At 35.7% G+C, this 15,404-nt stretch overlaps 1 protein-coding gene across 1 annotated transcript in view; it reads right to left on the bottom strand.

The window, feature by feature from the left end:
* Positions 1-474: 474 nt before the first annotated feature.
* HACD4 (3-hydroxyacyl-CoA dehydratase 4) overlaps positions 475-15,404 on the bottom strand; it is a 20,673-nt gene continuing 5,743 nt past the window's right edge. The window contains exons 4-7 of the mRNA XM_081238314.1: positions 8,776-8,888; positions 4,456-4,562; positions 1,617-1,742; positions 475-721 (exon numbers count right to left, since the gene is read on the bottom strand). Of these exons, the coding sequence (XP_081094440.1) occupies positions 639-721; positions 1,617-1,742; positions 4,456-4,562; positions 8,776-8,888 (429 nt within the window). The 3' untranslated portion in view covers positions 475-638. The remainder of the gene's footprint in view (positions 722-1,616; positions 1,743-4,455; positions 4,563-8,775; positions 8,889-15,404) is intronic.

Here is a 15,404-nt window from a genome sequence, read left to right as displayed (position 1 = left end):
GGTATTATTTGTGAAAACGAAGGTCTATTCTGTTTTCCTCAGGGTCCTCTTTTAAACCATCAAAGTCCAAATAAGTTGTGTAATATTAACAAATACTCTTTCAGGGTTTGGAAAAATATTTAAATTTCTAAGTGTGTCTAATGTTTAAGGTGGGTGTTAACTCTGGGGACAGTGACATCCGTCTATAAAATAGGTTATTCTAGAAAAATACAGAACATATTACACATCACTCCCCTCCCACAGATCAGCTGCTACTTTGGAACTCAGAAGTGAAAAGAAATATATGTAAATAGATGTAATTTAGGTTAACAACTTTGGTTTCTTAGTTTAACAGAATCTACTCCAGTTAAAATCCTATTTCTCATTAACCTTACAGGAAAATAATCAGGCTTCACACAATATAAACTTAACTTGTGTAAAATTCACAGCTTTGGTGAAACAGGTCGTGAAGAGTATTCATACAAAAACAACGTGTGAGAAACACAGACTGCTGTATATGTCAAGAGTTTTGGGGAGGAGAGCAATTATTGCATGTCATGGATTTTTATGAAATACTAGGTATTTTTCCACCTGTGTTGTGTTTACTGCAGCTGAATCCACAGACTCTCCTTTCTTATGTCACATCAGAGTGCCATGCTTCACATTTTCTTCTTTTTAATGGGAAAGACTCTGAGGATGTCTCTTCTTTCTGAGTAAAGATGACTGTACGTAAAATACATACCTGATGTAGATAAAGAAGTGGCAAAAATTAAGACTGATTAACCATCTCTGTGGAAAGAACCATGGTTTTGAAATACAGAGTGCTGCCTGGAGTCCAGGGAGAAGACACTTGCAAAGGAGTCTCAAAGAAGGAATACTTAAAGAGTGTCTAGATTTTCTGCAGAAGGGGAAGTAAAGCAAACTCCTCCATCTTACTGCTCTGTTTATTGCAAGGAAGGAACTTTTCTTTAGCTCTCTCCATTTCCCCTAAAGTTTTACATTTGTCTTCTCTTTTATGTGTTGTTCTTACATACCTGATAGTTGTTATCTTCTAGAGGTAATAATTATCTTAAGGACTTGTGAAGGTTAGAGCTGGAGAAACTAAAATTTAACAACAGAAGTCTGTTTCCCAATTTCCTGGACAAATTAATTAATTGATTAGATTTTCTCAACTGTAAGTTTTTGTCCTATATATTTTTCTTGAGCCTTTAGCACCTACTCCCACTTGCCTGCTAGGAAATGCTAGCACATAAGGGCAAACAAACAGGAAACAAAACAGATATAAATGGGAAATCCAGAAATAGCCAAGTTCACTTAGTTTGACATCTAGATTTTCTTTGTAGATGCTTGTGTTTGTAGTGAAAACTTTTATATTTCATACACAAAGCAGTTACATTTTCTGCTAGTAAAACTGTTCTTGTTCATACAGTGCAAACAGTGATATATTTGATCTCATGAAGACCTGCAAAAAGCATTATAACTTCTAAATACTTCACTAACAAGGTCTAGTTCGTCATGTCAGCCTTCTTTTTCCATCTCTCCCATGTTTACAGACCTTTCTACTAAGGTAGATGGCAGCACAAACCAAAAAGCACAGAAAGAATGCAAAAACAAAACAAAACAGAAAAGCCACTTACCTATAAAGAGCATCATGAGATATATTTTCAGCACATATGGGAAATAGATGGATAAGTCAAAGGGCAGCTTTGTGGAGTAAGTGCCAAATGATTCAAAATAAGGCAGTGACTGATAGATGGCAAATGCTGTTTAAAGAAAAAAGGAATCATGAAGGTTTCCCTCCTTAACTTGCTACAGAGATGTGTATATATGTATGCATAGTTGAAGGATATTCTGAATTTCATAACAACCATCTTGTGATAATTGCTGAATCCTTTTGCCAAAGCTATAGTTTGATATAGAAATCAGACCAGATTGGCAAGGCCATTATAGCAGTGTGATTTGTTGAATTTTGTCCATTTTTTACTTTATTATGCCTAAACAAAAATAGTTTACAGTGTTTCTTTTTTTATTGAGGTATAGTTGATGTACAATATAAGCTTCCAGTGTACAACAGAGTGATTCACAATTTTTAAAGGCTATACTCCATTTATAGTTAATATAAAATATCGGCTATATTCCCTGTGCTGTATAATATATCCTTGTAGCTTATTTATTTTATACATAGTAGTTCATACCAAAAATTGTATCTCAAAATACCTGTCCTCTTAGCCACAAGTAGGGGTTACAGACAAATGAACATGGAAAATGCTTCATATATTCTCCTCTTGGAGTTTCATAACACGCATTGGTATAGCAGAGATTCTGTCAAGCTCTGCAATAAAGAAACTGGTTTCACCCATTTCCTCAGCTTCACTGGTCTTGGAATAGCTCTTTCTTCCTCCCCATCCCAGCAGTACTTAATAAAAATTCTGAGGAATCATGTGAGAAATGCTGGCCTAAATTATTTTGAGGGAGGAGGCTCATGTCAAATAAAAAGACATGGACATTCTATGAAATTGTGTCCCATGTATAGACTTTGTATAACATTTCATGGAATAAAATGATAATGTACTATGGTTATATAAGATGGTCTCATCAGGGTAAGCTGAGTGAAGGTACATGGAAACAATGCACTGTTTTTGCAACTTATTGTGAGTCTAAAATTATTAATTTTTAATTTCTTTTTTTAAAAAGACAGAGGAAAACTCAGGCGCCCACAGCTGTTAGAACCAGACAGTGGAATTGGCACAGAGTCTGCAACTGACACTAAAGCAAGCCATCTAAGATTTCCATGGGCAGCACCTAAGTCTCTGGCATTTTATTAGTATAGTTGATTTGATTATGAATATGAACTTGGTTTTTGTCTTATATTATCAGATGGGAAACTACAGTTATTAAAAGATATTAGAATTATCAAAAGTCAAGCAGGTTTTCTTAACTACATGTTTTTATACTTTGGGACGTTTGAAATATATAGAAATATATAAAGATAAAATTACTACGCTCTACTACCCAGAATTAATCATTATTGATATTTTGTTATATATGCTTTCAAAATTTTTCTGGATATACTTTTTTAATTGCAAGAATAAGTTTATGAATCTAATTTTAATAAAAGAATATGCATTTTATGGCAACTATATATAAACATGGCTTTCCTAAGAAAGGAGAATGCTTACAATTATGGAATAAAAAGAAAAGTTTCCTATATATTTAGGAAATATTAGTCATATTTCTACTTTATTCCTTTATATATTCTTTATAGTATTTTTCATATTATCTAACAAATGATGTACTTAATAAATAAATGTTTCAATGAGTGATGGATTTTGTTCTCAAATAAATGGCCAATCCATTTTTTACGGTTTTCAAGAAGATTACTCCCTAGATTCTTTTGGCATAGTCTATTTGGAAACAAAACAGATTTTTAAATTATATCTAATGTGATTTACCATAAGCTCCTTTTCTCTGCTCACTGGTAGATAGACAACGTGTGGTTATATCATATATACTTTATAATTATTGCCAACATCACCATCATTTTATGTTAAATATTTCTGTATGTTTTCCCTTAGTTACTTAACATATGCTCTCTTAATTTCTTTATGCCTTCGGTTTTCAAAAACTTTTATCATGTCTGTTTCAGAGTTCCCTACCAGTCTGCTAAATCCATTACAGAGGGAAGCATATATTCCCCAAATATCCTCAAGCTCTTTGCAAATTGATGCTTTTAATTATTTGATTTTAAGTAGGTTTACATTTAAGCTAAGTAATTAGCCTACTTCACATTGTATTGAATAATTCACTGTTTATTGAGCATGTATACTGGGTGCATAAGACAAAGGAAGAAAGAAACAAAGACAACGCCAGATCCCCATGGAGCTTAGAGGCTAGACAGGGGAATAGACATTAATCAAAGAATCACACAAATGTCTAATTACAACTAAGATAGGTCTTACAAAAGAGATTCATTGGGGGAATTAATGTTGATGAGGAAATTGAGGAACGCTTCCCTGAGAAACTAATGACTCATCTAAAGGTAGAGTTAACTGTCACTGGCAGAGGGTAGGCAGCATGGTAGATGGTAAGTGGGAAGGCTAGTCCAGCCAAGGGGGAACTGAATTTCTATGCATTACAAATAATCACTGAGTCACAAAATGTTAAATCCCCTTTGGATGAGTAAACAGACTTAGGTTAAATGATTTACCCAAACTCAGCAAGTTAATGAAGTTAAAGGCCCTCAGATGTCCTCATTCCTCATCCAATATTTTGTCTACTGTGCAGAGCTGCTTCTCCCTTAACTTGACTTTTTAATGTTTTGCTTCTCTGCATCAAGGGAAGTATGCCAGGAAAGATAACACTAAATCAGCTGAATAGTAGCAAAAATAGTAACTTAATCATCAAAAAGTTTTGTGAATCATCATAACAGGATTGCTTTTGTCAGTAAGCAATACAGAAAAGTCACTCTTTTCTTACCTTCAGCGAGAACACACAAAGGATAAATCGGCATCCATAGTGTTTGACTGAGCCATGTCAAGACAGCATAGGATATTCCAATGACTGATAACATGCTGTAAGTGTACCTGAAAGGAGACAAGTTTGCTCATAAACATCATTTGCTGCTGATGTCTGGGAAACAGGAGAAGAAAATACCTTACTGTGTAATTGTATACACAGATAAAACTGGAGAGTATGCAAATTCCTTACTTTATTTCCTGTGATGTAAGCAGGAGAAGAGGTAAAAAATGGAGAGAGAGGAACCGTGTTAGTCTGGCTTGTCTTATGGGTTAGATCACGGATAATTATAGAGGGAAGAGAGAAAAATGTAACTCTTATCCCCCAGCAAATTACAGTTACAAGTTTCCTCAAATAGCGACTTCAATTTCACTCAGAAGCCAAGCCCATTTTGTGGAGAGGCTAAGTTTTTAAGACAAACAGACTTGTAAATATCTAGTAATGAATTTTAAAAATAAAAAAAATATGTGCCATCTTGTGTGAATAATTAAAGAACTGGCCTTAGGAGCTTGTTTTGAGTATAGGAGGTGGTTTTAAACCTGCTTTTATGATGTAATAGATGAAGTAGTCAAAATCTTTTCATTTCTCAAGCTTAAGCATACATCAGCATCACTCAGAGGGCTTGCTAAAGCACAAATTGTTAGGCCCTATCTCCAGAGTGTCTGATTCAGTGGACCTGAGAATCTGTATTACAAACAAGTTCCAGGTGATGCTGATGCCACTGGTCCAGGGACCATACTTAGAACTACTGGAATAGGCAGTGCATACATATGGCAAAACAAAATTCAAAACCTTGAAAACATGAATGCAGAAAAGTAAATCTTTCTCTCATTCCAAGACCCTAATTCCACTCCTCAGAGGCAATGACCAATGCCCATTTTTCATATATTCTTTCCAAAATATTTTTGCATATACTTACCTATGTGTATATATACTATATATAATATACATCAGCAGTGCAAGCACTCACCAAACATAGCATGTTATCAAACTTTTTGTTCTTTACCAATATAAGGGAAAAATGGTATCTCACTGCTTTGATTTTTTTTCTCTTATTACAAGAGTAGGTAAGAATCTTTTCATATGTTTAAAAATCACTTCTGATGAAGTCCAATGTATCTCTTTTTGTCGTTGCTTGTGTTTTTGGTATTAAATCTAAAAATCCATTGTCAAATCCAAGATCAAAAACATTTACCCCTATGTTTTCTTCTAAGAGTTTTATAGTTTTAGCTCTTCCATTTAGGTTTTCGATCCTTTGAGTTAATTTCTGTATGGTGCAAAGTAAAGGGCCAAATTCATTCCTTTGCATGTGGATATCCAGCTGTCCCAGCACCATTTGACCAAAAGACTATTTTTCCCCATTGAACGACCTTGGCATCCTGTCAAAAATCAATTGACCATAAATTTGAGAGTTCATCTCTGGACTGTCAATTCTATTCCACGATATATCCTTATGTCCGTTATCACACTCTTGATGTGTGCAACTTTGGTTGCTTTGTAGTAAGTTCTGAAATTGGGAAGTGTGAATCTTCCAACTATGTTCTTTTTTGAGATTGTTTTGGCTACTCTGGGTTCCTTGGGTTTCCATATGAGTTTTAGGATCGGCTTCTCAGCTCTTGCTAAGAAGCCAGCTGGGATTCTGATAGGGATTGCATTGAATCTGTAGATCAACTTGAGGAGTGTTCCATCTTAAAAATATTGTCTTCAAGCCATAAACACGGAATATCTTTCCACTTATTTAGATCTTCTTTAATTTCTCTGCACAATATTTTATAGTTTTTAGTGTATAAGTTCTGCCCATCTTTTGTTAAATTTATGTCTAAGTACTTTATTTTTTGATGTTTTGTTGTCTTAATTTTATTTTAGGATAGGCCATTGCAAATGTGTAGAATACAATTAATTTTTGTACAGCTGACCCTTGGACAACACAGGTTTGAACTAAGCGAGTCCACTTATATGCAGATTTTTTTCAATAGTAAATACTACAGTACTACACTATCTGGGGTTGGTTGAATCCAGATGCAGAACCTAAGATACAGAGGAACTCTGTATACAAGGGGCCAACTATAAGTTATATGTGGATTTTCAACTGTGCGGAGGGTCAGCATCCCAACCCTTATGTTGTTCAAGGGTCAACTGTATATTAATTTTGTATTCTACAACTTTGCTGAACTAGCTTATTCTAATATTTTTTAGTGAATTCCTTATGATTTTTTATATACAAGATCATGTCATCTACCAGTAGAGATAATTTTACTCCTTCCTTTCTAATGTGGATGCTTTTACATCATTTTCTTGCCTAACTGCCATGCCTAGAACTTCCAGTACAATGTTGAATAGAAGAGGCAAGAGTAGACATTGTTGTCTTATTCCTATCTTTGGAAGAAAGATCAGTCTTTCATCAATAACCATTATGTTAGCTGTGGAGTTTTCACAGATGCTTTTATCAGGTTGAGGAAGTTGCTTTTCAAAAAGTCATTCTAGGGTAAATTGGGAAGATAATTTTGCCCCCATTTTACAGAGGAAAAAAAATGAGTTTTAAAAAGGTTCAGTACTTAGGAATTTCACTCCTAAGTTAAGAGAAATGAAAACATGTGCACACAAAAGCTTGTACGTGGATGTTCACAGCAGCATTCCTCCTAACCAAAAAGTAGAAACAACCCAAATGTCCATCAACTGATAAATGAATAAATAAAAATTGGTATATCAATATAATGGAATATTATTCAGCTATAAAAAGAAATAAAATACTGATACCTGTTAAAACATGGACGAACCTTGAAAACGTTATGCTAAGTGAAAGAACCCAGTCACAAAAGGTGCATATGATTCCATTTATATGAAATGTCCAGAATACGCAAATCCATACAGACAGTATGTTAGTGGTTGCCAGGGCTGGGAGGAAAAGGGAATTGGGTGCAACTGCTAATGGATTTGGGGCTTCTTTGGGGGGTGATGAAAATGTTCTCAAATTAGATAGTGGTGATGTCTTTACACATGTCTTTGAATACACTAAAATCGAAAATTTTTATACTTTAAAAGGGTAAATATTAAGGTCCATGAATTATCGCATTACTGTTATTTTTAAGGTTGTGTGATTTGCCCAAGATCATATAGCAGTGGAGGTGAGGTTCATACTGAGATCTTCCACTTCTATGTCCAAAATTCTTTCCATCACATCACGATACCACTCTCAATGCCAAAACCACTTTGTTCTCTAATGGGTCAACTGAGCTTATCTGAGACTGAATCGACACTGAAAGAGTTGGGCACACCAGAGAATGAAACATCAGAAAGCCACAGTCCCAGATGCGGCTCCATGTCTCATAAACAGAAAGTCATGGGCTACAAAACTCTCTGAAGTTTGCCCCAAGTCCACAAATCTTTCAGTTAAAAGTGAGAAATAACTAAGTTATATATAACAAAGAATTACAGTCACTTTAATTCAACAAAGTATTTCATTAAATTCATTCTACTTAGAATATCTTAACTCAGCCAAGTTATTGACAATATAATAAAGAATTTATATAACCTTAGCTAAAATGCTAGGGTTCTTTTGTTACCCATCCACATCCAGATCTTTCAAGTAGGAGGGACAGTTCTCATTTGTGAGAGCTTGAAGTAGCAGTTAGGAGCCTCTCCAAAGTGAGCCACTGAGCAAAGGGCTCAGCAATTTTACATCATTGCTGGTAGAGATAACACACAAAGTTTTAGAATTAGAAGGAAACATAACACCATCTGGAGCAAGGGTTCTTAACCTGAGGTCCAAGGATTCCCAGTGAGTCCATGAAAGAACTTCAGTTATTCGAACCCATTGAAATTGTATACAAATATGTTTGTGGAGGTGTGTTTTTTCCCCAGAGAGATAAGGCCCTATATTTAAAATAGTCTTGAATTCCAAGAAACCAACTTTGTAAATTTTGACTATGATAGAATAAAAGTCTTGCTTTGCTTATTAAAGTAACACATACCAGAGCAATGGCAAAGAACGCCTTTCATTAGCAACAGCTGCGAGGTTTATTCCAAATTGGTGTATGCCAAGTCTTCTGCTGGGAACCTGATGCAATGATTTGCTCTTGATACCATGATAGGTTTCCATTATCTTTGATATGCCCATTATGGAAAGCACTAAAAAAATACATTTCCATACCAAGATAAAATAATATGAAAAGGGGTTATGTATTTCTCTCTCATTCAGAGTAACCAAATGTAAGCAGCTATTACTGGCTTCACTGTAGAAAGCAATTGGCTTTGTTTTAAGAGATTATTTTGCCTCCTTACCTAACCATATCCAATAGATTCCAAAAGGTGAATAAAACACACACCACGTATTTCTCTTGGACTTCCTCTTGACTGGTGATCACCACAAAGAGGATGATTATTCTCTCAGTGAGCTAACAAAGAAATAGCAAAGTCAAGAATTAGGATCATCTGTTAAGCAGGTAGGTAATTTTCTAATTTTAAAAACCAGAGTTCCTCTTAAAAGTATGCTTTAACTATAAATATACATACTACACAGTTGACATGATCTCTGAGGGAGCAGGGTTACAGATGAATTTCATTTCCTCCTTTTTGTTTGTCTGCATTCTCCAAATTATATGTAATGAATAAAAAGATAACATATTTCATCTGAATCAGGGCATGTCCCTTCTTGTGATACATGCACACATGGTTTTTACTCACTTTGACAAGCTTTTATTGAGTGTCCACTATGTATCAGATGCTAAGACTACATATATAATGAAAGCATGGTCCTTGCTACACAGGGTAGCAATGGTAGGAGAATGTGGGGCAGTAACTATAACACAGTGTGAATAATGCTGTCATTTAAAGGGCTATATATTGGAGAACAGGGGAGGGAGATACCTGTCTGAGAAAAAGATGCAGACAGATTTATGGAGGCAGGCAACATTTTAGTTGGATCTTGAGGAATGGACAGGGGTTGGTCAGGTAGACTGGTTAGGAGAATGGGCATCCTAGGCCAAGGGAGCAGCCTGAGCAAAGAGGCAGAGGTGTGAAAACACACAGTGTGCTGGGGAGTAAGGAGAAGCCCTGGGGGCTAGAGAGGAGGTGCACAGAAGGGAATCCTAGGAGATAAAATTGAAAATGTGTTGGGGGCTGGGATGTGAAGAGTTTTGAATGACAGGCTGAGAAATTTCCATTTCATCCAACAAGGAAGCCCCCATAGTTTGGGGGGGTTTGGGGGGTTTTGCTTTGTTTTTAGGTTTTTTGGTGGGGGTGGGTGGGAGGTGGGAGAAAGGGAGAAAGGGGAAGCGATATAATCCTAACCCACATAAGCTAGCGGAAAATGAAAAGAATTCAACAAATTCATATTTTTCCAAGTCAATAAGCATCTATAAATCATTAAGAATGCACACATTTATGGCTCAACTCCAGTTACTGACCTCAAAATATACATTCCTCTTTCCAATCTAAATATAATGTAACTTCTTATGCCATATTAATATACTTTGTACACTCTGCATTTTTTGTTTGTTTGTTTGTTTTTGCAGTACACGGGCCTCTCACTGTTGTGGCCCCTCCCATTGTGGAGCACAGGCTCTGGACGCGCAGGCCCAGCGGCCATGGCTCACAGGCCCAGCCGCTCCACGGTATGTGGGATCCTCCCGGACCAGGGCATGAACCCGTGTCCCCTGCATCAGCAGGCGGACTCTCAACCACTGCGCCACCAGGGAAGCCCTTGTTTGTTTTTAATAGAACATTTTACTTTCCTCACAATGGTCGAAGGAAAATATCCCTGAGATTGAGGGAGCATATTTAGTGATAAAGGAAAGATTCGGGCTGCTTTGTATTTTTCAATAGCTGTCTATTTTTAAAGCTGATCAAGGACTAAAGACTGGGATAATCTATGACTTAGAATCATAGGTTGTTAGTCCTAGAAAATCACCTAGTGCAGAGAAATCCAGGATTTGCCAACATTGGGCCACATGATCAGAAATCCACATGTAGAAGCTGTATCAGCGTGTTTATAACCACATTGGTGAGTCAAGAGGGCCCTTGCTTGGCTAAGAAAATTAGATATGATTCAAACCTTAGTCCATCAATGGAAGCTACCTACATGGCTGTTTTTCTTTCGTCAGTCTTTCTTTACAATGCCCTAGTTTCTTGATTTAACCATATTTATATAACGAATTAGACTTAACTGCAATGATAATACCGAATGATCCAAGCTTGCTGCTATGACACCCGGCAGCCTTCGAATACAAGATCTTAGCAGTAAACAAGTATTTAGGCACTGCCTAATCCTACATTTGATCAGTGCCTGCTAATTAGGAAAATTATCTAATTTTTGACAAAAATCTCAGGAGATACACACATGAATGCATACACACATATTTCTAATTACATGGCCGATTATTGAAAGAGAGAACATAAGCTACCTTTTGATAAGATGGCTCTCTAAGGGCCCTGCTAGATACTTGCCCAACCCCACCTTTTTACATATAAGGAAACTGGGAACCAGAGAAGTTAAGTGACTTGCCCATACTAGTGGCAGACCTGGAAACATATATATCCCAAGTCTCCTGGTTTCCAGAGTTGTAGGCAATCCCTGATGTCAGGCTGCGCCTCAACTAATGAGTAGGGAGGGAAAACTCTCCTAAAAGAAAGAGACTGGAGCTGCACAAAGAAACTCACTCTGTTTAAAACCATCACGTGAGGGACTGTGGCATGTTAGTGATGGTAACCTGATTGCAGAGAAATCAGCAATCAGCATGCCCCCCAAAACACAATCACATACATACAGGAAGGTATGTGAAGGCCCTCCCCACATACGATGTCAGTCTAATTAACAAATTATCTGATGGCTATTTAACTCTAACTTGACCGTTCAATGGCAATACAATGGGAGAATTTAGGAGGCGATATTCTTAAATTGGTAAAAAGCCAATATTTATTAGTTACTTTGTGCCAGGTCCCAAACACACACCATCTCATTTGATCTCCATAACGACCCTAAGAAGTGCTATTGTTATTATCTGCCTTTTACAAAGGACACTGCATTTTACAAAGTGAAAGTGACTTGCCTATAGATATGAAATCAAAGTCTAGACAATGTCATTCTAAATTGCTTGTTCTGAAACACTAAGACATTTTCGCCTTTGTTATTTTATGGGCTACACCTTCGCATAATGTCTATGTTATAGTCTATTCTCAAAAAAAAAAAAAGCCTCTCCTGAAAAGTTAAACCTTAAAACAAGAACTTACTTGATTTTCTAAATCAACACCAAAATAATTTTGAAGAAGAGACTTCTAAAATTTATTACTTTTCTTTACATATAATAGTTTGACCAGTTATTTGGAGCTTTACACTTAGGAAAACTTAGCACTTTGTCATTTTAAACAAATCCTATGAGAACATGACAATTACTAATGAATGGTCTTGTAATGTTTTGTGCAACTCAAACAGGCAGAATAAAAGCACAGTAAAAACACTGTAACTTAGGCCAAATTAAACAAAGTGGTAATGTGGTTAATTCAAAAATTTGGTAACTACAAAATAAAAATATTTTGCATTTTTATGTTCTATTTGGGAATCCTGAACTCCAGATTAAGCAATGACTAAAACTGTTAATTTATAAATGGCATTTAGCAAAGTAGTTATAAACTATTGAAGGAGTAAAAAATCACAATTCAACTATAGAGAGAATTTCTACAATCTTAAAAATAAATTAGTTTTAGACTCAAAGACTACTGTATTACTAAAAGGATAACCCAAACTATTTTAAATCCTGTAAACTTTCATTGAGAACTTCAGAAACATACCCTTAAATGTTCAAATCACCACATTCTTTGGAGGACAAAAGCATCTAAATACTATTTATATATTTTTACTTATTCATCAATCAAGAGATATTTATTGAGTGCACTATTCTGAATCCCGGAGGGTATAACACCGTGAACAAGACCAAGTCCCAACCCTCATGGTATTTATGTCCTAGTTTATGAGATAGACACTGTAAACAAATGTAGCATAATAGTTGAGCATTCAGGAAAACTAGCCCAAATCCAAATTTTTGCTCCACGATTTACAATTTATGTGAACGTGGATAAGTTATTTAACTTTTGTGTTAAGTAATTATGCTGGAGATAAAAATAAGCATAATGTAGTGATTAGTATATTTACAGGAAAATACATTTTTCTATATAATCAAGACTATCAGTGAATAAAAAAGTTAATCTCAGCATCTTTAAAATCATACTGTGAATATAGATTTATAACTATCACACCAAAGAACTCCACTGATCAAATGCAAAAAATACCAGAAAAATCGAAAATCTTACGTACAGAGTGAATTGTATGTAATAATTCATTATGTACAGAGTGAATAATTCATTCTCAGGAAGCATCAAAGTTTTGGGAATCTCATAGCACAACACTATCCGCAGTACAGTTTTATCTCTAACAATATAAACCTGTTCCCAACTCAAACTGGAGAGAAAATCTATATGACTTTATGGAAAAAAAAATTAAATCTATCAATGCAAAGAAGCACCTGCGTCATGGATTAAAAGAAATTAGGGTGAAACGTTGCTGTTTTCCTAAAAGGGTTTATTTTAAGACACTCTCCTTGGGTATATCCTTCATATTTGTTCTTATGAATCTGTGACTGTGAAATCTTTGGAATGATTTTTGACAAGCAGACCCTTGCTTGTCCTTATCAGAAATAGGGTGTGATATCGGTAAAAATAAATATTGTTCTGGCAATTTGGGCTCACAAATGGAAGTTCTGTAGGCACGATAATTTGGGGGTAATAACTCCCAGTGTTTTGATTTATAGATTTAAAAAATTGTGTAAAATGAAGACATGTGCAGCGATGTTTATTGGGATGCAAAGGTAAGGAGGCAGAATTTAGCCGTTTTAATTCAGTTATGTATGAAGTCTTTGCATTTCTCAAAAGGTAAAGGAGTAAAGTGGATAACTCTGAGGGTTTCCTAAAGGCACATCAGCCTAATGCCATAATACAAAGGTCAGTTTTGTGCATATTTTCCCCTCTCTTTGAGTTGAAACATCCTAAAGCTATACCAATAAAAACCTCTTTCTCGGGCTTCTGCACAAGCGAAGTCAGAAGAAACCCCTTCAAAATCAATATTTCAGGGTTGGTGGTATTTCTGCTCCATAAAAGCAAGTTGTTTTGATTAAATATACTAAAATAGTTTCCCAATTCAACTTTTTTTAAAAAATCAAGCTAATAAAATACGCAAGCTCATTTGGGAGCAAAGCGTTAGAGAGGAGAGATGCCGAGTTTTCACTTATCACTTTTAATTATAGTTATATTCTACTTTTGGACCTTTTTTACTTTCCCATTTTATAAATTAAAAATACAAAAGTTTACTTCATTTCCTGATATAATTTTAACTGGCATGTAATTGTTTCCAAAAATGGATGTATATAAACAACCATTTATGTTATCGTTTTGCCCTTTTCCTCTAAATTGTATCTTTAAAAAAGACATAAACGGGCCTCCCTGGTGGCGCGATGGTTGAGAGTCCGCCTGCCGATGCAGGGGATACGGGTTCGTGCCCCGGTCTGGGAGGATCCCATATGCCGCGGAGCGGCTGGGCCCGTGAGCCATGGCCGCTGGGCCTGCGCGTCCGGAGCCTGTGCTCCGCAACGGGAGAGGCCGCAACAGTGAGAGGCCCGCATACCGCAAAAAGAAAAAAAAAAAAAAAAAAAAAAGACATAAACTATACATCTCTGTGTTAACTTATTATAGTCTTATTGTCAATAGGTTCCCCCCCTTTCTTTTACCAATTGTAATATTAGAAAATCAATTGGCTCTTCCCTAACTGTCAAAATAAATATGTGTATAAAACATTTAAAAATGTACAGAAGAAAACACAGAAAACAAACATACCCTCCTAAACACACACCACCGTCATTTGATACATGTGATTCTAATCGCTCAACTAGCTAAGAGTTCCTACCGCTTTTGGGAATTACCTATCTTGAGATTTTGGAAGACCAGTTCCCAAAAAGAGAATTCTATTGTGACTTAGCAATCTCACAAAGGTAATGTCAAAATAACATCACAAATGAGTGAACATGTTTTTCAACCTACTTGAAAGCAGCTAGACACCATGCATTTTTCCAGATACTATACGCAATCAGCTATGATTACTGTATGAGTAGCTTAGCCACATTCTTAACTAGTTTCTTCACTTAAAAGTGGGGAAACAGGAAAACCAAGAATAATTACACAACTTTAGACTTTTGTTTGGTTATTTTAAAGTTAGGGGCCTCAGAGTCATCTCATAATGAGGGAATTCTTCTAATTATCTGCAGAATTCTAATAAAAGAAGAGGGCAGAAAATGAAACTTTGGACCCGATGCTGTGTTCTTGAAGCTTTTTACAATACTATGTCCATTCTGAAAACCATAGAAAAGATAGTAAATGAATAAAAGAAACAGAGGACAGGTAAAATCTCAAAGAGATAAAAAGAGGAAGCCAAACATCACAACAAAAATTAACAATAATCAGCCCAGGATGAGAATGGTAACTGTCTTTGCTACTATGATGATCCCTGATTGCTCCTGACAACAGAAACTTAAAAATCATTTGAGCCCCATCAACAGTAGACTTTGCCACCTCACCTTTAAATAAAAAGTGTCAGTATATACTTGCCATTATTTTTTAATTACCAAACCAGAATATATTCTGATTACAGTGATCATACTTCCATAAGCCACTACAGTTTCAATTAATAGTGATTAAAATCACACTTAAATATTCTGGAATTTTTAGAACTGCAAGAAGTCAGATTACTAAGTTGTATAATACTTTCTGTTTTTGGATAAGCCTACATACTTTTGGAGAGCATAAAATATATGCATATTTTCTAGACATATTCAAGATGCTCTTCTTTCTTACAAATTTAACTGTCCTGT

The sequence above is a fragment of the Mesoplodon bidens genome (genome assembly GCF_964165515.1).
Source record: "Mesoplodon bidens genome assembly, chromosome: 6".
In the NCBI taxonomy this organism is placed as follows: Eukaryota; Metazoa; Chordata; class Mammalia; order Artiodactyla; family Ziphiidae; genus Mesoplodon; species Mesoplodon bidens.
Note: the sequence above shows the minus strand (reverse complement) of the source record. Positions and strands in the feature narration are given on the sequence as shown.